This window comes from Callospermophilus lateralis, chromosome 2 (assembly GCF_048772815.1).
Source record: "Callospermophilus lateralis isolate mCalLat2 chromosome 2, mCalLat2.hap1, whole genome shotgun sequence".
Classification (NCBI taxonomy): domain Eukaryota; kingdom Metazoa; phylum Chordata; class Mammalia; order Rodentia; family Sciuridae; genus Callospermophilus; species Callospermophilus lateralis.
Window position 1 is genome coordinate 10,359,578 of NC_135306.1, and position 22,166 is coordinate 10,381,743.

At 58.3% G+C, this 22,166-nt stretch overlaps 1 protein-coding gene across 2 annotated transcripts in view; it reads right to left on the reverse strand.

Moving 5' to 3' along the window:
• Nek6 (NIMA related kinase 6) overlaps window positions 1-22,166 on the reverse strand; it is a 78,063-nt gene that overhangs the window by 6,439 nt on the left and 49,458 nt on the right. For both annotated transcript variants that reach the window (XM_076845501.2, XM_076845502.2), the window contains exons 6-9: window positions 19,714-19,822; window positions 19,214-19,321; window positions 9,670-9,764; window positions 2,636-2,749 (exon numbers count right to left, since the gene is read on the reverse strand). In XM_076845501.2, coding sequence (XP_076701616.1) covers window positions 2,636-2,749; window positions 9,670-9,764; window positions 19,214-19,321; window positions 19,714-19,822 — 426 coding nt within the window. The remainder of the gene's footprint in view (window positions 1-2,635; window positions 2,750-9,669; window positions 9,765-19,213; window positions 19,322-19,713; window positions 19,823-22,166) is intronic.

Genomic DNA, 22,166 nt, shown 5'->3' on the forward strand with positions numbered 1-22,166 from the left:
TGTGCGCATGTGTGTCTGCTGTCAGTCATGCAGAGGCCCAAACCAGAGGACGAAACTCAAGGAAAGGGCTTATTGATCATAATAAATGCATTAACATGCAGCAGGGCTGCAGTCTGCCCACCCCCTGGCCTCTTCATTGTGCTCATGAAAGACGGCGCTTTTAATTATACAGACACTGAAGGCTTTGCCCGCCTGGGGTGGGGGAGGGGTGCCTTAAGCCTCTGATCACCTCACATTTTGATAGCCTGAGTGCCAATTATTTTAATGGTAATTAAAATAATGACCTTAAAAAGCCTGCGTCTTAACTTGCATCTCTTAACTTGCATGGCTGGGCTCACTGCTATGTTTTCCATTTAAATATGTGCTGCTGGAGGGGCTGGCTGCCTGCCCTGCGGGGTCCTGAGCAGCAGCCAGGAGAGTGGGGGTCCTGGATAAGAGGGAGCCCAAGTGGGTTCAGTGGCCACACTCTGGGGAGGGCCCGAGGAATGTTCCAGGAGACCCAGGGGCTGCAACACACTATCTTGGCTAAGGGGGTCTGGGCTTTTGCAGACGGGGGCTGCTCTGCAGTGGGCATGTCCTAACTGACCTGTGTGTAGACCACTAGGGCACGCCTTTGACCTCCGCAGGGGGATTCCACTGTTGAAGAAGCACTGCCAAGCTCCCAAACAGATGAACAACCCTGGGGTTCTGAGGTGGCCTGTGCACAAGACTACTTTCCCCTCACAGTACTTGGGAAGGGAACTGCGCTAGCCTCGGATGGGTTAAATCCCCAAGAAAGCCAAAGCCAGAGTCTGAAGTCTGTGTGACCACACAGTTGGCAGTAAGTGCACATTTGGGATTTTTAGAAACAGAGAAAAGTAATCAAGTCATTTTCATTTGTAAGAGGCGGTGTAACTTTAAAAACAGGCTATGCCAAGGGCTCTGGTGCTAAGCAGTAGTCCTGGATGTGCGTATGGCCAAAGATGTCACAGGCAACCTCTGAAGGGGGTCCAGTGGATGGGGACAGAATGGCCAACGTGGGCAAGTGTGATCCAGGTGCTCATGTCAGCCTTGCAGCTGGGGTGGAGACGACGGTGCCTGTTGGATTGGCAATGAAAGGCAGAAAAATAGGGATTGGCGCCGAGTTGCCCAGCTCTGCTGTTCGCTTCTGAATGGTACAGAAGTCCAAGTTTAAAAAGAAAGGGAAAAGCCAGTGCGCCTGTAAGCTTGGTAAGGAAATGCCACTAGCTTTCTTCCCTGCCAGCTTGCACACCAGAGCATGAAGGTTCTCTCCGAGGAGCCTGTGAATGCTGCCAGCAGAAGGCACTGCACAGCCCCCACCCCCTGCCTGGTGCAAGGTGGCAGGAGCAACCAGGCCTGGGATCTGGGGCAACTTGCTTGGAGCACCGCTGGCCTGCCCCAGACCCTGGCCCTGGCATACATGAGTGTGCCTTCCAAGGCCTCACCTACTGGACTCTGGCTGCTGAGGACTTGCCTTTGAGAAACATGATGGCACTCTAGCTAGGTGTGGGGTCATCTGGGTTCTGATCCTGCCTCACAACTTACAAACTATGTCATCTAGGATGAGTTCTTTAACCCATATGGGTATTGGTAAGGTGGGTGGGGGAGGATTCAACCCAGTAAGTCAACATGAGGCAGTGGCCTCTGGGCCTGAGAAGGCCTCACACCTACCAGCATTGACCTTGAACAGCATTGACTGATGCCAGGTACTGAGCATTTACTGAGTCAGACTCAGTTCTGTATCCAGTGACCATGTTCTGTTTAGTGCTGGGATGGAACCCAGGGACTTTGTGCATGCCAGGCGTGTGTTGTCCCACTGAGCTACACCCGGCCTCGAGTGGCTGCTGTTAGTGGTGGAGGAACACCAGGTCCCCAGACATGCATGACCTTAATCCTTACAGTGATCTTGATCAAAGACCCTAGTCTTATCCCCATTTTACAGATAGGAAACTGAAACGCCAGGAAGGTAAGTGATATACCCAAGGACAGTAAAGGGGGCCTGAGAACCCATGTCTACACCCTTAACCCCTGCTGTGCTGGGAAGCTGTCCTCCTTAGTTTACCCATGAAAGACATGATTTTAGCCCTATCTACAAAATGATGACTGAGGAAGGTGATATTCACACGGCCAGTACTGGTGTGGCCCGAGCCCCTGTACCCAATGAAAAATGTGAAAATGAAAACCCGAGGCGTGACTTAGGTCTGCTGTAATAAGCAGGAGACCAGTCAGTCCACCTGCTGTGGTTTCTTGTCACCCAAGGATGGGTGAATGTGGGCGCTGCCCTGCCACCTCCTGCCTCCTATCTGGTTCCCAGTGTCTGGTACCATGTGGATCCTGGCCTTGGGACCTGGGACAGGTGGCCTCGCATTCAGACGCCAAGTGGGAAGCCAAATAGTGTTGTGGTGGCTGTACCAGCCAGCTCCCGCGGGCTCCTGCTGCTGCGGGCAGGAGTGTGTGGCACTCTGGAAACCCCTTCAGTAAAGTTCACCTGGCCTCGGCCCCCGCAGGCACCTCCCCAAGCTCTTCCCCTCACCCTGTGAGGTGCCCCTGAGCTCAGCCCTGCGCTGAGCTTTGGAAGTGCCCCTCCCGTGAGCTATATGGCCTTCTGGGGACCCACTGAGCCTGGCCACCTTACCTTCTCAGAGTAGTGCTCCCCTGGGAGTGGCGGGTAGTCACACTGCTCAATCTTCTGGCAGAGGGAGAAGAGATTCATTTTGTCTCCATAGAAGGGGCTCTGGAGAGCTGCCATCTGCAAGGGGAGGGGACAGTAGAGCAGTTTCAGCCTCAACGTCCAACACTCTACGGAAAGGGGACCACCAAATTGAGGCAGGGGCACTCTCTGGGCCTCACTGCAGAGACTGCCCAGCAGCACTTTGCCCTGGAACTGCTTGGATGTGGGACTGTATATAAACAAATGGGGGCAAGGGTTCAGAGATGGGAGGGGGCAGCTGAATACTGAGGGGATGTGGCATGCTTTTAGGAAACTGCCTGCCTGAGGCCCTGCATGGGGGGCAGTGGGGGGAGGGATGTGAGAGCTTAGGCTGTGCTGTGCTCCTCACCAGCCCTCTGCGGAGGGTTCTTAGAAACCAGAAGCCCAGGTATCCCTGGGCCAGGGACCCTGTGCCTGGACCTGTGCCACGCTCGCCTATCTGGCTAACTTTCCTCTGTGAGGTGGAAAGTGGCCCTGGCCTGCAGGGCTGTGGTGAGGTGTAGCCAGCTGAGCAGTGTCACCCTCTGTGGAGACTGATGGTGTGAGCTCCACCTTGAAGGGAGGCCAGCAGCAAGGGCAGTGGGAGCAGACTGGATGGTGGCCCCAGCCAGTCCTCCTCCACTGAGGAAGCACTGGGCCTCCTCCACCTGTGGGGGGTGGGCACCCGGACTCTGCACGGTGCCACTCAGCACCAACGGGAGAGCCTTCAGCGAGGTGTGCGGAGCCATGGAGTGGCTCCGTGAGGTGGCGGCCAAGCAAGGCATCCGCTGGCCCCATCTGCTGATTAATCTATAATGGGATTCAAGTGCTTCTTGTCACTCCTGCTCCCTGTTACCTATGCAAATGACGGCCCAGTGCCTCCTGCTAATGAAGTGCCGTCAAGTAATTATGCCAAACTCGCTGCCCTGCCCTGGCTCCCTTTGAGGACCCTGGTTGTGAAGGCCACTCTGCTCTGGTTTACTGGTTGAGGGGTCCCTGGCTCTAGTATTGGGATGCCTAAGGTATCTTCACTGGACCTCATGTCCCAGCGAGTGGGCCAGAGAGCCCTAGCTTAGGGCAGGGAGGAATCCAGGGTAGCCCAGGGAATGCCTCCACCCTCTGTTCACCCCTGTGACCAGTATGGTGCCCAGAGCAGGGCCTGCCTTTTTAGAAAAACCTACGAGGGCTTTGGAGCCCAGACAGAGTCCCTGGGTTTGCAGATGGCCTGTGGGGAGGCAGCATTTTGAGGTTTCCTCAGGCCACATATGGCAGTCTGCCCTGGAACAGCACCTGTGGCCCAGGTGCTTGCTCCTGACCAAATGTCTATATTCAGATGTGGGTACAGGGGCAGCATCCCCTCTCCTTCCACACACCCATGGCTTCGGCCCCTCTGAGGGGGGCTGACCACATGTGAACCATGAACCTACCCTGCAGGAAGGCTACAGAGAAACATTCTGGCACTTGGCAAGGGAGAGGAAGTCTGCCCATCTGACCAGGAGCTGGCCTCGCCCTGGAGTCTGAAAATGGCGTGACTAGGACGGCACATCTCCAAAAAACGAGAGCCTCAGTGCCAAGGGTTAATTGGGCAGTTTTGAAAGGACATCCGTTGCCACAGCAGAGAGCAGCTGTGACTCCAGGATGGTCACTTGGAGTGACCCAAGTGCCCTCCCAGCCATGGCTAGAGGATCCAGATGGCTTGTCACGGAGACTTTCTGCTCGGGGTAGACGGGGTGCTTTCACTAATGGCCCCACTAATGCTGGCCCTGGTTTTTTATGCATCTGACCTGAAGGGGAGCTGGTCCCCTTTAGACAAATCTGATTTGGTTTTCACAAACCTGGCTGCTTGGGACTCCAACATGACCCCGGAAAATTTAAGGGGAAAGTGAGCCCTCCCCTCCAGATGACTTTTCCATTCTTCCTGGCCCTTTCCCACAGCCTTTCAGAAACCCTTCTGAACAGGGCCAGCAGTGGGCTATGCCAGAGGGCCATCTTGGCCTTCCCCAAACAGGGACATCTCCATTTCTAACTGCAGATTCCAGCAGAAGCAGCATCCCCACCTGCCCCCCTTCCAGCTGCTGGCCACTGGCCTTCCACCCAGATCAGGGCGACAGGCTGTGAAGGAATCTTTGGGGCTGCTGGCGACACTGGGATTAGAACGATTATTCGGGATGGCGAGATCTCCCATACCGGCGGCCACCCAGCCTCTGCTGTCGGAGCAGAGGAGAGATTGCTGTTCAGGGTGACACTGGTTGCCTTGCTAGAACTGCCAGGGCCATGGCTCTCGGCACTGCTCCTCTACTCCTCGCATGCAGAACTTCCCGGCATCATTGAGATGACACACAGCCAAGGAGCAGGGGGCTGGTGAGCACTTGCCCCCGCTGGGAGGGCTCAGAGAGAGAAACTGGTACGTGATCAGAGATGTCAGAGGAGAAGTGGGGATCTGCCTTCAGCAGAACAGTGACTGCATCTGACTCCTGCCTATCGGGCCCAAGACACCCACCTCATCACTCAGCCTCTCCCAGGCACGTCCAGGAGTGAAGGGTGACCCAGGGCGAACTGGCAGTCTAAGCCTTCATCCCTGAGGGAGGAGCATCCCGGCTCTTCTGCTACTCAAGTCAGAATCTTAGAATGGCGTCCCATGTGGGCACAACTGGGCATCCCTCAGCCCACTTTCTTGCTTCTCTCTGTCCCAGATGGGGCCTGGAGTCTGAGGGGTTCCAGCGGGGGTTCCGGGCACTGAGCGCCAACGCCTTCAGCTCTGTGCTCAGATGTGGGCTTGTGTGTGAATACATGAATTCTGTAGAGCCCAGGGGACCCCTAAGTGAAGCACTGGGCCTGGTGTGGCCACACTCTGGCACCTCTGCCCAGGCTCCAGGCTGAGGATGCCCCTGCAGCCAGCCTTTGATTCCCATGGTTTGCTCCTGTGCCCAGGGTGGTGTGGCCAGGTCATGGGGCATGACTCCTGAGGCCAATGCCGGCCGCACTTGGCCCCACCGTGTGCTTGGGGGCTCACCAGCTGGGGGCCAGCATCGCATCTGCGGTGACTTCAGGAGGTGCGTGGTGGTAGGTGGATGCCCAGTTGCGAAAGGGGATGCGGTGGGCTTGATATTAGCCCCAAAGACATACACGACCTAGTTCCCAGAATCAGCAAATGTCACTTTATGTGGCAAATGGGCTTTTGCAAATGTGATAAAATTTAGGATCCTGAGGCGGGAAGGGACCTTGGACTATCTGGGTGGGTCTCACTAATCACAGGTCCTAGTGATGACAGAGGGAGATCGGATGTGCTGACGGAAGCGAGGGCACAGAGCACACTAAGGGGAGTGTTCCAGAGAGGGGTACCCTTCCACTTTCTGTGGAAAAGGTAAAGAAACAGGTTCACCCCTAGACACCCCTGCCTGGCCAGAAGAACCAGCCTGCTGACACCTGCCCTTAGCTGGGGACAAGGACTGGGCTTCCTGCCTGCAGTGCTGTAAGAGGGACCTGCTGCTCGGGGCCATCAACCGATGTGATCTGTCATAGCCATCATGGAGAGCTAGTATGCGGCACTTTTGAGACTTCCAAAGCCACGCTGGGGCCCTGGGGGCCGGGGGGCCCGGGGCAGTGCTGTCCTTGACTGGGCATGCCTCAGCCCCCGGCCGTGCTGCCCCAGGCATGTGTGCCCAGCACCACGCCAGATTGCCAATTGGCATCTGTGGGGTGGGGGTGGGGTGAGGTGGGGCTTTGTCACAGCTCTTCAGGCTGGCACCTGGGAAGACCCTGCAGGCTGACCAGCGGAGGCTGCAACGTGACACTGGGATGTCTCCTTCCAATTACCGCAGCCCAGGCCCAGATGTGGCCCCTCCATGTCTGCTGGGAAAACATCCGCTTCTCCTTCCCTGCCGGGCTGCGGGAGTGGAAAGAGGGGTGCCCTGTCACCCTTGAGGGGCTGGCTATAACGGCCACATCTGCCATGCTGACCCTCTTCCTGGGGGACCCAGGGCTGTGAGGTTTAGATGGGCGCCTGCCTCCCTGAAGACGCTCAGTCCCTGAGGGACTTGACTGACTGATCGCATCGGCTTCCCGCTGACGATCTGTCCCTCTGGCTGCAGGCCACGTGGCCCCACATACTGCCAACAAATAAATCAAGTCGCCCAGGCGGGAGCCTGATGCCGGGGAGCCACCAGGGTGGAACGCTGCCCCTGTTGGACATGTGTTCAGGAGGCCGGGATGGCTGGAGCTGGCCTGCCTGACTGGGAATCCAGTGAGGCTGGGGCTGCATCTGCCTCTGAGGAGCGGGACAAAGGCTTGCAGCAGGGAATGGCTGGTGTGTGGCAGAGGCCTTGGCCAAGCTGAGGGTGCGACGCACTCCTCCCAGGATCCCTGGGGGATGTGGCGCTCTCCCCCGGCCGGGTTGGCCTGTGTTTGTTTATATTAGAGACCCTCATGGCTTACGGGGGCAAGAAGCAGTTTCCAGAAATAAAACTGTAGGAAAAGAAAAGGAAAAGCCATCTGGACTAGGGTCAACATCCATGAGGACAGAGACGGGGGAAGCACACAGGGACTGAAGCTCAGCTGCACCAGGGCTTCCCACTGGACAAAGCAAAAAGGGAAACAGGGACAGCTACGGGAGCCTTGCCTCAGAGGTGGGCAGTGGACAGTGATCACCCAGCTTGCGTGGGCTCAGCAGGCTGGTGGTCAGGCCGAGGGCACCTCTGAGCAGGCACCTCGCCCCCAGGGTGCATTCATTCCTGTGAGGCAGTAGTGACCCCAGCTTATCCACAGGGTGACGGCCCCAGCAGTGGGGGCTGACCTGCCCTGGCCCTTTGGAAGGCAACTGCTGGCTGGGACTTGGAACTCCTGACCACAGTCTAGGCTCCTGCTGGGTCCTGCACCTCTCCCCCAAATGACCACAGCTGTGAGTTGTGAGTGTGGGCATGTGTGGACACAGAATATCTCACTGACCCTGCCTCCTGCACTGACTTGGGCTTTGGGAGGCCAGAAAAGTTGTCCCTACCCCTCAGGACCGGACACCTGGCTATGTGATGTCCATTTAGAAGTGGGTCTGAGTCCCCCTTGGGCCCCAGGCCAGGCAGGTAGGTGGCAGGGCTGCTACACTGAACCCTGAACTGGGTGAGAGCTGGCTGTCACTGGCCCTTGGTGGCTAGAGTGTCACCTGCAAAGGTGACACGGAGCGGTGGCTGGAAAGACCCTGAACTCACGACTCACCTTGGGGACAAGCACCAGCACCACGGCAGTGCCTATGGTCTAGCAGCTCCCTGCTACTGTGACTCTGCCAGTACCGGGCCCCAGGACCAGCTGCTGTCCTGTGGTCCTTGCTGAGGACAGCTCTGATTTTCATCTCTCTTCCTGTTGCTAAGGACATGGCTGCCCTCCAGACCCGCCCTGCACCTCTGTCCCTCCCCAGAGCCCACCCCACACCCTGCTCACCTGCTCTGGCTTCAGCCCATCCAGGAGCTGGGCTGTGGAGAGACAGGTGGGGAGCCATGCTCTGCACGCCCCAATCTGTGGCGGCCACTCGGGGCACCGCCTGGCCTCAGAGTGCCCAGCCACTGGTCATTAAAGACCCTTCCTGCATCTGGCACCTGCAGAGTCCAGGAGAGGGAACACGGCCTGCCCCACTGCTGACCGCTGGAGCCCGACTCGGCCACAGACCTGGGAGGTGGCTCTGGGGCTGCCTGCTCTGCTGAGTCCAGGAGAAGGGGTCACACCCGAGCCACATGGCCACCCCTAGCCGGACCTCAAAGATGCATGGTGGGGCCCTCGGCCAGCCTTCTGAGGCCCTGGGCTCCATCCAGCAGCACCCCCACACACACCATACCACACACAGACACACACAGACACACACTCCCCCCACATCACACGCAGTGATAAGGTGCAACATCTGTTCTTATGACTCACATGCCCCTGATTTAAAGACGGTAACATCTAAACCTCACAAAGAGAACAGTTGTGGCCTCAGTGTCCATGAGCAGTGCAGGGAGGGGCAATCCCACTGCCAAGGGGACACAAGGGCTGCCACGACCCAGGTGCTGCAGGGTGGGCAGCACGAACCGCAGGCTTATCCACAGGACTACGGGGGCGAGTAAGAGGTGACCCCTCTCAGGCAGCAAAGGAAATGTCCTGTCCCTGCCACAGAGTGTCCCCACCCACATCCCCTTTAAAGAAGTTCCTCAGCTGATCAGCTCCGCTGGACCCGTGTTGGCTCCAGGGAAAGCAGAGGAATAGTTAAGATTCCAACCAAAGCCCTCCACCCCGTCCATTTACCAGGGCTGTGACAGTGCAGGGTGGGGACACTGGCGTTCACAAGGTGGACGGACTCCGAGAGCCGTCCAGCATCAGGTGGCCCAGGGCAGGTCGTGAAAGTCGGGCACCCCTCCGAGACGCCAGAGGGCCCAGGCGTCCCTCTGCTGGGGGCTGTCACGGCCCTGTGGTCAAGAGTGCGCGCTCCCCATGTGCCCAGTCAGTGGGCGGGGTTTGGCCCACCAAGACACAGAAATCTCCCTGTCCCAATGGCCACCCAGTGGCTCTTCCTCAGCTGGGGGCGGGGTGCAGTCTTTGGTAAGACCCGCATTCCCAGGCCTGGAAGGACGCGAACGCCTCTCTAGCACAGCGACTCATCCATGAGGCCTGATGCTCCCCTGTCCCCAGCGCCCTGCACGGGCCCCATCCATCCTCACATAATGAACAACAGGCAAAGCCATCAGCATGCGGATGCAGTTACCAAGGAAACGGCGGGGGGCAGTGAGGGAGCCTGAGTGGCCCACGTCACCTGTCTGTGTCCCTCTGTCTGCTTACAGTCCATCCCTCATCCCGGATCTGAGCAGCCTAGCAGGGCTGGCCCCAGCCTGCTGCTGGCCACTGGGCCACACCGCTAACCAAGCCAAGCGCAGCCCTAGCTTCCCACCTGAGCTCTGCCCTGCCCGGGAGTCCCCCACGGACATGCCCCCAAAGACCGCAGAGCTGCGGGAGAGGCTCACCTCGTACAGCAGACAGCCCAGGGACCAGATGTCCGACTTGAAGTTGTAGCCATTCTCGTGGATCCTCTCCGGTGACATGTAGTACGGCGTCCCAACTGAAACACAGCAAGGGGCAGGTGCTGAGGGCCTGGGCCAGGACGGACAGGAGCCCTGGGGCTCGGGGAGGGGACAGAGCAGGCCCCAGCCTCTGGGCAGCCCCCTTCCTCTCTGGGCCTGTCTTTTCCTGTCAGGTGTGAGGTTGAGCGGGGGGAGCTACCCATGCTGGAAGGGCATCAAAAGCACCTGCGAACTTCAAGGAGCTTCCCAGGACCCACCTGAGAGCCAGGCTGGGGCTGGGCAGCCAGAGGGTGTTTCTGCCAGCCATGGGGGATGGGAAGCAAGCAACCAAAGTCCCTTCAACATGATCGTCTGAATCCAGAAGAGTCTGGATGAGGCTTTGAATGGGAAAGGAATCACTGCTGACGGTGACCCTTCCACACTCTCTCACTCACTTCCAACAGCCCATGAGGAGGCAGCCCCATTTCAGAGATGGAGAAACTGAAGCTCAGACAGGGGAAGAGGCCCCCATAAATCAGCAGAAATGGGGTGTGACCCCGGACCCACAGGCGCCCAAAACTGTACATAGCCACCATCTGTGGCTACACCTTGTCCAGACTTTGCGTTGGCTGAGCTTAAGCAGGACAGAAAAGGCACAGACCTCAAAAATATTTCATTAAAGTGAAGAACTTCAGTTCATCAAAAGACACCACTCGGAGAGTGAAAAGGGAAGCCACACCTGAACACGGTGGCACACACCTGTCATCCCAGCATCTCAGAGGCGGAGGCAGAAGGATCCCAAGTTCAAGGCCAGTCTCAGCAATTTATTAAGGCCATAAGCTAGCAAGGCTTTCTCAAAACAAACAAACAAAATAAGTGGGGGCACTTGGGATGCGGCTCGGTAGTAAAGTGCCACTGCATTTGATTTCTGGTAGCAAAAAAAGGCAAGCCCCAGTCTGAGGAAATCTCTTCAATCCATACACCCCACCCCTCTGGACTGACACGAAGGGTACATTTTATCTCATTCATTTGTTGCAGTGCTGGGCACAAGTGCCCTACCACTGAGCTGCACCCGCAGCGCCCCCCGCCCCCAATTTTTATTTATTTACAGACAGGGTCTCACTAAGTTGCCTTGCTAAATTGCTGAGGCTGGTTTGAATGTGTGATCCTCCTGCCTCAGCCTCCTAAGCCACAGATTTCAGGCACGAGCCAGCTGCTTATCTTTTAAAACTTCTATAAACCAGTGAGTAGAAGAAAACAGCCCCGCCCCTCAGATGAGCAAAGGGGCGCCTCAGAGAGAGAGGACCCGGATGGCCCGACGAGCGCAGGGAACGGCATCAGGCCTCTCAGTACTCATCAGGGAGACTCAAAATACAAGTAAAACAGGTTGCAACTATACACCCACCTGAGGGCTAGAGAGAAACCAAAGCCAAGAAAACAAAGCAGGTGACGCACAGAGCCACGGGACCTCCGTGTTCCATGAGAATGACACGAAACAGAACAAAAATCCACTGACGCACAGGTTGCCGGGGCTGTCACCCAGCCATCCCACTCCTAGGTGGGTGTCACCCGATGCTCTGTCTCTTAAAAGACACAATCAAAGATGTGCGGAGGGGATGTGCAATAGCCCAACATGGAAACAAACGTCAGTCACCAGAATGGATAAATTGATAAACCACATAAACAACAGCCTAATCATAAGTGGAATACTATATAGCATTAAAAAGAACAAAACTAGGTCCATTCATAAGCAAAATATGAAGTGAAAGAAACCAGGCCAAAAGAGCATGCACAGGGAAAGTGGCCCAGGAAGGGCACTAGGAGACTTTACTGTATACATATCACACCTCAATTAAAAATTAAAAAAAAATGGTGTGGGGGGGCTGGGGTTGTGGCTCAGTGGTAGAGCGCTTGCCTAGCATGTGTGAGGCACTGGGTTTGCTTCTCAGCACCACATAATAATAAATAAAGGTCCATTGACAACTAAAAAATTTTTTAAAAAAAGGGCCAGGTGTGGTGGTGCACACCTGTAACCCAGATACACAAGAGGCTGGGGCAGGAGGATGGCAAGTTTGAGGCCTGTCTCGGCAACTTAGCAAGACCTTGTCTCAAAATAAAAAGTAAAATAAAAGGCTGGGGGTGAAGTTCAGTGGGAAAGCACTTGTGGGTTCATTCCTCAGTATTGAAAAAAATAAAAGTTTTGGATGATGAGGATGAGGCTTGGCCACCAACAGGAGGGGACTCTCCTGGTGGTCCCCCTCTTCCTTCAGAAAAGGCCAACACTCAGGACATCCTGGAAGGGTGTGCTGACCTCCAGGCCCTGCCGTGTTGCCTCTGGAACACGCTTCAGAAGAGCTGAGCTGTGCAAGATGGGGACACTTCCTGAGGGGGCACGAGTCCCCATCCCCTGAGGCAGCAAGCTGTGGCAGAGATGCTGCCCTGGCCAGTCTGGTGGGGCCCAGGGATCTAGACTGCAATCAGCCCACGTGGAGGAAGACTGTTCCGGAGGCTTGAGGACCAGGTTTTGAAATGTGCTCCACAAGAGCATTGTCACTGTCCTGGAGACACGTGTCCCACAGCAGGCTGCAGCGGTACGCAGAGCAGAGGAAGGAGCTGGTGTCCAGTGTGGCCAAGGTGACACAGGGGTCCTGAGAGAACGGGCCATGAAGCAGCGGCCCAGGCTTCAGGACATCCTGGATGGTGTGCCTATGGGGGACAGGCTCGTAGGGTCCATGGGGTACACAGCAGCAAAAGACATTTGGGGGCAAACACAGGGTGGGTTTTGTGCCAACTCATGAAGTGATCCCGGGGAGATCATTCCTTCTCTAAGTGGAAAAAAAAACTGTATTTTTAAAAATTATCCCCCCCATAAAAACCCCAACTATCCCTTAGTGACAGTATTTTTGAAATAAAAGCACAGGAGCTGGGGCTGAGTGGCAGAGCGCTCACGTAGCATGTGTGAGGTGCTGGGTTTGATCCTCAGCACCACGTAAAAATAAGTGAATGAAATAAAATAGTTATTAAAAAATTTAAAAATAAAATAAAAAAATAAAAATATAAAAATCATAAAATAAAATAAAAACAGTGTAAAAGTAGAAAAAGTAGCAAACTCTTAATCTCAAAATCTACCACAGTCCTTGTCACGGAAAAAGTGAACTGTCTGAGCCTGTTATTATCTTGGTTTTCTCGTCTCATCAGAAAAGGAGGAAAACTGGCTGCCCCATGAGCAGGGGCGCGGGTGGCGCTGGGTGCCACTCCTCTAGGCTGTGGGCTCCCCAGGGACAGGGCCTTGTTTGCCGCCGTGACCAGCACCCTGCTCCAGTACAGCTGAGTGCGGGGCTGTGCCAGGGTCTGTCCCCTTCCCTGTAGCCTCAGGCACCCCTTCAATACGTATGGCCACATGGAGGGACGGGCTCTGTGAGCTCAGGGGTATAAACCATGACTCCTGCTGTACGAGGACACCAAGCTCCCTTCCACGGCTGTGCTCCCTGAGGACGGGCAGCAGCCGTCCCTTCCAGACCTGATTTGGAGAACCGCCATCCCGTCTGCACACTGGACGGCTGGAACCGGGGGCTGAGGGCTCTTCACAAGGAGGGCTATTGGTCACCAGTGCACCTATGGGAGTCCACGGGGAAGGCAAAACGGGGACTCCTAGAAGCAAAACCACCTTCACTGGGGTCATAGCCAAGTGTGAAGGGGATGCCCGAGTCACCATGGCGGGACCACAGGATAACAGGCACACGGGGGGCACATGGGGCTGATGCAAGTAGGTTCCAGCACCCGGGTGCTGTGGATGGTGTGTCTATGGGGGACAGGCATGTAGAGTCCATGGGGTACATAGAAGCCCTGAGGCGATGGGTGGAGGTGCTGTCCCCTGGGAGGGCTGGAGTGTCCCCTCATGTCTGCTCTGCACCCTCAGGACCCCTGTGGAGGCCCCTCCTGGCTGGCCTGGCGGCTCCTCTCTGCTTCAGACTTCTCTCTGCTCACTGGACATCTGCCTGGGCCTTCACAGGAGGGATGCTGGGACAGGCCAGGATGACCTGCACAGTGGCCAGGCCTTGGCTGCTTCGCTCCCACTGTGGCAAAGACACAAGTGCCTTGGGCAACTGAGGGCTTTATTCTAAGATGCCAGGATCACAGACCGCTGCCCACCCATCATTCTCCATCTGTCTGGCCCTCAATTTACTGTCTGCCAACAGTGGGTGCATCCATCTATCCCCTGGTCATCCATCCACCCCCTCCATCCAGTGGTGACGGAGGCTGCTGCTGAGTGGCGGCCCTGCTGCAGGGGACCCATCGGGAGGAAGAACAGCCTGTCTCCGGGGTGCCCGGGAGAAGCCAGCTACATATGTCAAGGCTGGACTGAAGGGTGGCCACCTGGGAGGGCTTGTGACAACGTGGAACCCAGCGCTGTGGCGAGACCTCTGTGTGGACCCTGGGCACCTGCAACTCTCCCAAGTGCTGGGGGCTCTGAGGCAGGCTCCAGGGCCAGGGAAGGCTGAGGCTGGTGGCCGACCTGCGGCAACTTTCAGGTGCTCAGCAGACGGGGACAAAACCCAGTGGATTTAAGAAGCGTTAATGGAGGCAGGTGTGGCCCATCCCGGGCAGGCGGGGTCCTCAGGTCCCTCCACCGAGGGTATGAGCACCTTAAAGGGGGGTGCTCTGGGGTCCACCACTGAGCTGCTGTGGGGCCAGAAGGGCAGGGCAGCGCCTCTTCCGCTGCACCAGCCTGACCTGGAGCGAGTCACGTGCAGCCTGCGTCCTGCCGACGGCACATCTGAGGCGGATGGAGCAGGTGCTACTTGCTGAGTATCCAAGATGAAACGAGGAACTTCAAAGGTACCCGAGCTCGCTGTGGGCCACTGGGGATGCGTCCCCAGATTCTGGGGAGGACTAGGAGAAGCTGGCAGGAGGAGGTGTCTCCACAGACAGGGACCCTGTCCCTAGGGACCTCTGTGGGTGGCACAGCCTGCTTCATGAGAGAGTCACCCTACAGTGACACACAGATGCCACTGAGCCCACCTGGCCTGGGCCCTGACCCATCTCCCAGCAACTACGCCCCCCGCCAGTGGGGGCCGGGTGGGGCCTGCGGGAGAAACCTGAGGAACCCTGGCCACCCGAGTCCCCACTAGGCCTCGCGATTTCAAACCAGCCCATATCAGAGGAGAGCGCACGCGGGCCTCAAAGGGGCGGCTGATTAAAGGCGCTGCTTCCCAGGACGCGCCTGTCAACACAAACCTCGGGTGTTTTGAAAGGCTCGCAGCATTTGAAACGTGTTCATTAGATGTGAAAAAGGCAGACTGCACGTGAGGGCGAGGCCTGGTGTCTGGGAGCTGCCCCTTCCCCAAACAGAGCCAGGGCCACTGCGTCCCTCCCCAGGCGGGGCCCTCCTGGGGTGGCAGGGGCGTGGACACCACGGGAGCTTGGAGCCAGACCCGCAGTTCCACCCACTGCAGCCCCCGTTCCCCAGTGGAGATCCGAAAGGCCGGCTCTGCCTCCGTGTCCCCACGATAGAGAGGGTGCCCCTCCTGTCGCCTCACTTCCCACTCTGGGAAAGAAGTGGTGATGAGCCTCGTCCCAGGCTGCAGGTTTCCCTGAGCAGGGGCCACACCGGCCTCAGGGGTCCATGCCGAGGGGGTGCCTTTGCCTCCAGGCTCAGACCCATCCCTCACTCCGTCCCCTGAAGCCCCCTCAGCTTCCCTGGCAGCAGCTCATCCAACATGGCCACACCTGGCCTCCCAGCCCTCGGCCCCAGAACCATCTGAAACTCAGGCTGGTGCACTACCTGCTGAGAAAGGTTTCTGGGTCAGAGGGACTGGCAGGCACTGTTCCCAGGTGTCCTGCGCTGTGGGCAGGAGGAGGCCAGGCTGGGACCCACACAGCTTCTGTCTCGCCCCAGGATCCCGGGGGCATCTGGCTGTGCAGACGGGCAGACCCCGTCAGTGCAGGCAGGTCGCAGCACGGCACGGTCTCACGTGGTCCCACGCATGGCAGCACTGGCCCGTGGTGAGGAGAGGAGCCCCATCCTTCCCCGTGGGCTCAGGACAAGCCCCCATGTCCCCGCAACGCTCTGGCTCCTTCCTTCCTGTGACATCCAGCCCTGGGAGCGCCCAGGGTCTCCTGCCCCAGAGGCACCTTAGGATCCTCTCAATCCTGTCTCTGGGCACCCCTGGCCCAACCCACCTCCCACCGCACTGTGGATGTGACCACAGGACTGCGGCGATCCCTGGTGGGGCCCCAGAGTCTCTCAGCCTCAGTTTCCTCATCCATAAACAGCCTGGTTGTGATGATTTTCTTTCTTTTTTTAAAGAAAAATGTTTTAAGACTGGTTTTGAGCCTCTTCCTCCTCCTGATTTGCCCTTTTGAGTTCAGAGACTGGAACACTGAAGCCAAGGGTGGCTCTGGAGAGGCTGAGACAGTCCAGACCCTGGAGACCCTGGAGACCCTGGTGCAGCTGGAGTCCCTGGCCAGCATCCACTTGTGTGCACTAGGCTTTCAGGAGGGGTCTCCTGTCCTCTCACCAGGCCATCTGGGACTGCCTATGTCTGTCAACATGGCGTCTCTTCAATGAAGGGAAGAGTGCAGAATCACAGACCTTTGCACCAGCTCAGGGAAGCAGGAAGGAACATGAGTCTTTTGTACCCAATGGGGGCTGCCCCCAGCGGGTCTATTCCCCAGCCTGAGAGGCCATGCAGTGCCCTACCCAGGCCCTGGGCACGAGCCGGCCACCCTTCCCACCCCCAGTGCCAGCCCGCGGCAGCCTGTCCCTGCTGCAGGCAAGCAGGACCCAGGAGCCACTCTGCAGCCCCTGGTTGTCTTGCAGCTGCTGCGTTGCTTGGAGCGAGACACTTGCTTGTAGCTTGTGAGCGGTGTATAGGCAAATCTTTCATTTTTCTTTCATTATGCCGGCGTGTACTGTCACTTAATTTTTATGTATGCAATCCTTCCTGACAAATATGATCTGCTGCCTGGTAATTCGTCTGACGCTCATTCTGTTCTGCGCTCTAATTACGGCTCCTATTCCTGACACTGAGGCAGCCGCTCTGCCACCGCTGGGTACCGCACCTGTCAGCCCGACCATGGCACTGACTAATACCCTTTCATGCCAGCCTCATGTTAGCAAATACAGTGGCAGCAAGGGGCGGGGGAGGAGGAGGAGATCGGATTTGCATAAGCTCAGGTCCTGGGTCAGCAGACCTGGGAGATGAGGTGGTTGCCAGGGCAAAGTGGCTGCCACCACAGCATCCTCACATAGTAGGTACACATCAGACCCGGTGGATTCACAAGTCGTACCCACACACGGGACATGAAGGAGCCCCTGCCTCTGTGTCCTTCCTGAGTCTCAATAGGATGCCTATTAGCTCCATCGCTTGCCCAAATGTGTGTCAGACTTAGCTCTCTGTAGAACCTTGCTGTGGAGACTTTGGGTCCTGTGCTTTGGCTCCATGCTGTCCCCTTCACAGAGCCTGAGGATGCAGAGTCCTGGGTTCTGGGTGCTTATGCAGCGAGCAGGGCCTGGCCAATCCCCCATGCAAGCCTCAGCTCAGTGGTGTGTCCTGCATGCTGGGTGCACAGCCCAGAGCGGGAACAGGCCTGTAAAAGCTCCTTCCACCCATCACATGTCCTGGTCGCTGCTCAGAGGCATCAGGAAGAGCCTGGCTCAGGGGGGCGGCCTTTTCCCAAGTTCCAATTCCTTCTCATTAATATAATAAGTGCACCAGTCCGAGTGGATCAAGATCACGCTGTCGGAAGAGACGGTATCTCTGCCCGTCCCTAATGATGCGATCCTAACCAGCTCTGACGAGTGCCGCCATCTCTTCTGCAGCGGGACAGAGAAAGGCTCAGGCCTGACTGACGGGCCCAGGAGGCAGGGGCCTTCGCTCTTCTATGACAGTTTCCTAGCGTGCTCTGGCCCTTCTGAAGCTCTTAAGCCAGATGGGGCGACTGGCGGTGCGGCTCAGTGGTAGAGCACCTGTCAACTAGGGCAGAGGCCGATTCCATCACGAAGTGAACAACCAACCCAGCTCGGCCAACAGCCCCAAACTGTTTTCACCAGAGAGGTGTCTGAGAGGACCTGAAAGACAGGGGGTCCTTCTGGCAGTGGAGAGCCAGTGGCCGGGGTCCCGGTGGAGACTTCAGGTTGTCTTCTGAGCCCCAGCCCTGGCCTTTGGTAAGAAGCATGGGTTCTGGCAGGGAAGGCCCTCATTCGAGTCCTGGCATGAAGATAAAATCACTCCAGCTTCCTGGACGAGGGACCCCTCATCCGTGGAAAGGAAGGGTGCCACAGAGCCCAAGACAGCTGCAGAGATGAAGGCGCATCCTGATCTCCCTGGGGACGTCCTTGCAAGTCCTTTCTTTTGGAGTCAAAGGGAGAGGCCAGGCCAGGTGCCCCCAGGATGGACAGGGAAGCTCCCCCACCTCACTCCCAGAAGCAGCCTGTACATTTCTCCCAAGTGTGTGCCAGACGTGGAGTCTCTAAGCCCTCAGGACCTGAATGAACAGTGACAGTTTCCATAGAAAACCTCTTCCTGAAAGCACCTGTCCTGTCACCAGAAGATGCTCCTGGCACACTCAGCTGGCCACAGGCACCCAGGTGTCAGGGGACGGGAGATGCCCGGGTCTGAGCCGTGCAGCGTGTGGAGTGCCCGCTGCCGCTCCAGGGAGGCGGCCGCCTGTGCGCAGGTCCACTCTCTCCTGTCACCCAGGGTATGTTGGCTCGGGGTTGGGCAGCACAGTGGGTGCTGGGAACTGGCTCTGGGGAAGCAGGAGGCCCTGCCCATCCCCCAGGCCTCTGCGGTGGCCCCGTTTCCATGCTCTATGGGGGCTGTGCTCCTCCCTGTTCTGTAAGTCAGCGCCTCTCCACTGTCATCACCCAAGCCTCAGGCCCGTCACACACAAGCACAGGGACTGGCACACCCAGTCGAGTTTCTCCCTGCAGCAACTCCTGCATTCAGGGCCTCACCTCCCTTTCCTGCGACCTCAGCCTGTGGCCTCTCAAGGACCCTGTCCCTGCCACACCAAGGCGCCCGCTCAGCTCCACCGGGAGGCTGGCCTGCTCCTTCTGCCCACCCCACAGCTCTCATTCACCCTCCACAGCAGCTGCAAGGCCACCTCCTGGGTGACAGCTGGCTCCCCCCAGCTTCACAACTGCCTGTTCAAAACAACCCCCAAAACGGAAGCAATTCAAATGTGCAGGGAGCGGAGTGTGGGTGGAAGAGCGTGCATGGGGAGGGGGGAGAGCGGGCAAGGTCAAGGAGCACTGACACCTCCCGCCCCCAGCCTGGGCTCCGCTGGCCTTCCCTGGAGGCGGCAGGAGGCGCCCACGGCTCCTTGGGCCTATTTACTCCTTTGGGGTCTGTTCTGAAAGGACGAGTCAGCTCTGGGCTTCCAGAGGCATTTTCCTGTACTAATCCACCGAACGTCCCGGGCCTCCTCCAGCCCCAGAGCTGGTACAGCCAGGTTGCTAAAGATACGGCCCCCGGGACTGCAGGGCAGATGGGCGCCTCACCTAGGGAGTGGGCCGCGGTGGTCTCGGAGCTGAAGAAGCGGCCCAGGCCAAGGTCGCCGAGCTTCACGATGCCCGTGGCCGTGATGAACACGTTGGCGGGCTTGATGTCTGCAGGGAAAGAGGAGAGTTGGTGTGTGTCAGGTGGCCTGGGTGGCCAGGGGAGGGCCTTGCAGGTGATGGGCTCCCTGAGGGCAAGGCCAACTCCTACTAGGACGTCAAAGCCCATATCAAAATTCCCTTCTCTGGGCAGAGCTGGGGCCGCACTGGAACTGGCTACCTGTGCTGGTGCAGACTGGCCTGGAGACCATGTGCAGGTGGCCCTCCTTCCCTGAACTCAGGTCCCCTGAGGGCGGCTGCTGACACGGAGCAGATGTGCGTGCAGCTGCTGGACACATCTGCCCTGTGTGGGCAATGCCAAGAGGTCTGACTCCTCATGGGGCTCCCAGGAGCAAGGGGAGCCCGGGGAAGCTGTGGACGGGGCTCAGGTGCCTGGCACCCACCTCGGTGCATCACCCGGCGCGAGTGCATGTGTTCCACGGCGCTGCAAAGCTGCACGAAGTACTTCCACACCGTCCTCTCGGGAATCAGCCGCTTCTGCTTCTTGAAGTACTGTGGGGATAGACGGGCAGGCCCAGTGAGCAGGCTCCCAGGCAGACGGGTAGACCATGAGCCTGGACCAGGAGGGCCACCTCCACAACCACCTGGGCCCAGGCTGGCACCGGGGGCGGCCTGGCCCAGCACGAGCCGGAGGAAGGTCATCTCTAGGTGCCCCACAGCGGCCCTCAAAGGCCTGTGGACAAGCCCATGAGGAGGGCAGCTGCCCCGCCTCCTCCAGTCCCAGAGCTGATGCAGCCAGGTTGCTAAAGACACTGGGCCACCTCGAGGAAGCAGGTCCACGTTCTCAACGGCCCCTGTCAGGAGAACCCCACTAAACACTCCAGAAAAAACAACCAAGCACCACCCCTCGGCTGCTCTGGGGCAGGCAGCAGGCCTGGAGCGATGAGGCAGGACTCTTCCTGAGCAGCGGCCACATCAACATGCCGGGCTCCTGAATGCCAGGCCTGGGCTGCGGACGGGGGCCAAGGCTCCTGCTCCAGGTGCCTGAGCAGCGGTCTTCCCCCTGGGCTTTCCCCTTCAGGGCAGCCATGTTTTTACCAAGCAGCCAGAGGCAACGCTGTGCCCATTTGTCGGCAGCTGCTCTGGTGCAGAGAAGCCAGTAGCATCTCTGCCCCACCCAGGGCTATGGGTGGAAGAGAGGACCAAAGTAGGGAGGACGGTGGCTTTTCACAAGGGCCCAGGTCACAGCGCAGCCCCAGATTTCCTGCCTAGAAAGCCCCAGGTCCCCGCCCACTCCAGGAAACTGAGCAGGCACTAGCTCAGAGAGGTTGAGGAATGTGCCCAGAGCTAAGCAGCTGCAGCACTGGAGCTGGGGCCTCCAGAAGGGGGACAGTCACAGCTGGAAGCTCCTGGCTTCAAAGCAAAGCCCCTTGAGGCTCTCTAGGAGGGGGACCTCGTGGGTGAACTGTCCCAGGCTTCCAGCAGAACCCCCCCAGGGCCACCCCAGGGCTCGGGGTGGTCAGGCTGGGATATTTACACCGTGATGTTACCGAATCCTCATTACAGTGTTCACGCAGGGATGTGCACAGCCGAGTGGTGATTTTCTAAATGTCACATCCTCTCAACGTCACCTGACATTTAGTGGGAAGGCACGGAGTCTCTGGTGGGTTCTGGGGCAGCAGCAGCATCTCTGAGCTTTGCTGTCCCTCGTAGATAACGCCTGCCCCATGCCTAGGGAGGCCCTCCTTGGCCCTCAGGCTGCAGGACCCGGGGACAAAGACCTGCTGGCCAGCAACCTCTCGGGCCAGCTGGCCAGGCCCCTGTTCTCCAAACCCAGAGTGAGCTGGAGAGGGCAGGGTGGGGAGGCAGCTCCCACCCTGCGCCCAGCACTGGGCGGTAAGTTAGATGAGAAAACGCCAAGATCACTGTGTGTGTCTCAGGTGTGACCAGGGGCCAGGTCTGCCCCGCCCTTCTCTCCCCCTGGTCGGGGGCTGCCCCAAACCAAGTTCCCAGGTGAGTCCCTCGCAGCTGTCAGAGGGAGCAGGGGTGGGCAGGGTGGGGGACGTGGGAGGAGAGATGGCCAGTGAAGGGGATGAATCCCCAGAGACTCCCCCACCCGTGTCCTCACCCCGTCCTGCAGAGCTGGTGACTGATGTGAACCCTGAACAGGGTGGCCTGGGAGAGCCAGGAAGAGGCACGGGGTGCGGGGTGCGGGGGCTGTCCATCCCTCCTCGCCCCTGCTCTCTTGCAGCCTGGAAGAGTGGGCACCTGCCTGCCGCTCCCACAGTGCCCTCTCCTAAACGGTCCCCGGGCTTGGGTGACACTGAGGCACGGGAAGGGAGGGATCAGCATGGCGGCACCCCAGCCCCTGCCTGCCCACAGCCCCTCTGCGTGGATTGAGGCCGCGAGGGGGCTGGGCCGCAGGGTGCGACCTGGACTCGTTCTGCTACTGCGTCCTGCCCTGGCCCTCCGACGGCCCTGTGTCCTGTCCTTCTCACACACAGGGCGGACCACATTTGCTCACTGCCGTGAGTCTTGGGCAGTCCTGCAGACCTCAGGGCATGGTCCTGAATCTTGAGCCTGGACCAAGAGGCCCTGCGTGACCCCACGGTCCCCACCTCATCTGGTGCCCTCAGAGGACCAAAGTGCACAGCTGTTTCTGCCTCTGCACTCCCCGTCCACCTGGGGTCCTGTGGGGGGTCCCCTCATCCAGGAAGCCTTCCCTGATGTGCACAGGCTTTCCTGTCAGGGTTTGGGCTCCCTGAGAGCAGAGCCAGGGCAAGTGGCACCCCGGTGTCGGCATGGGGTTGACCCACGGTGGGAGTCGAGCGTCCGTCAGGGAGAAGGACAGGGGCAGAAGCGATGAGGTGGGGGTGACATGCGATAGAGCACATCT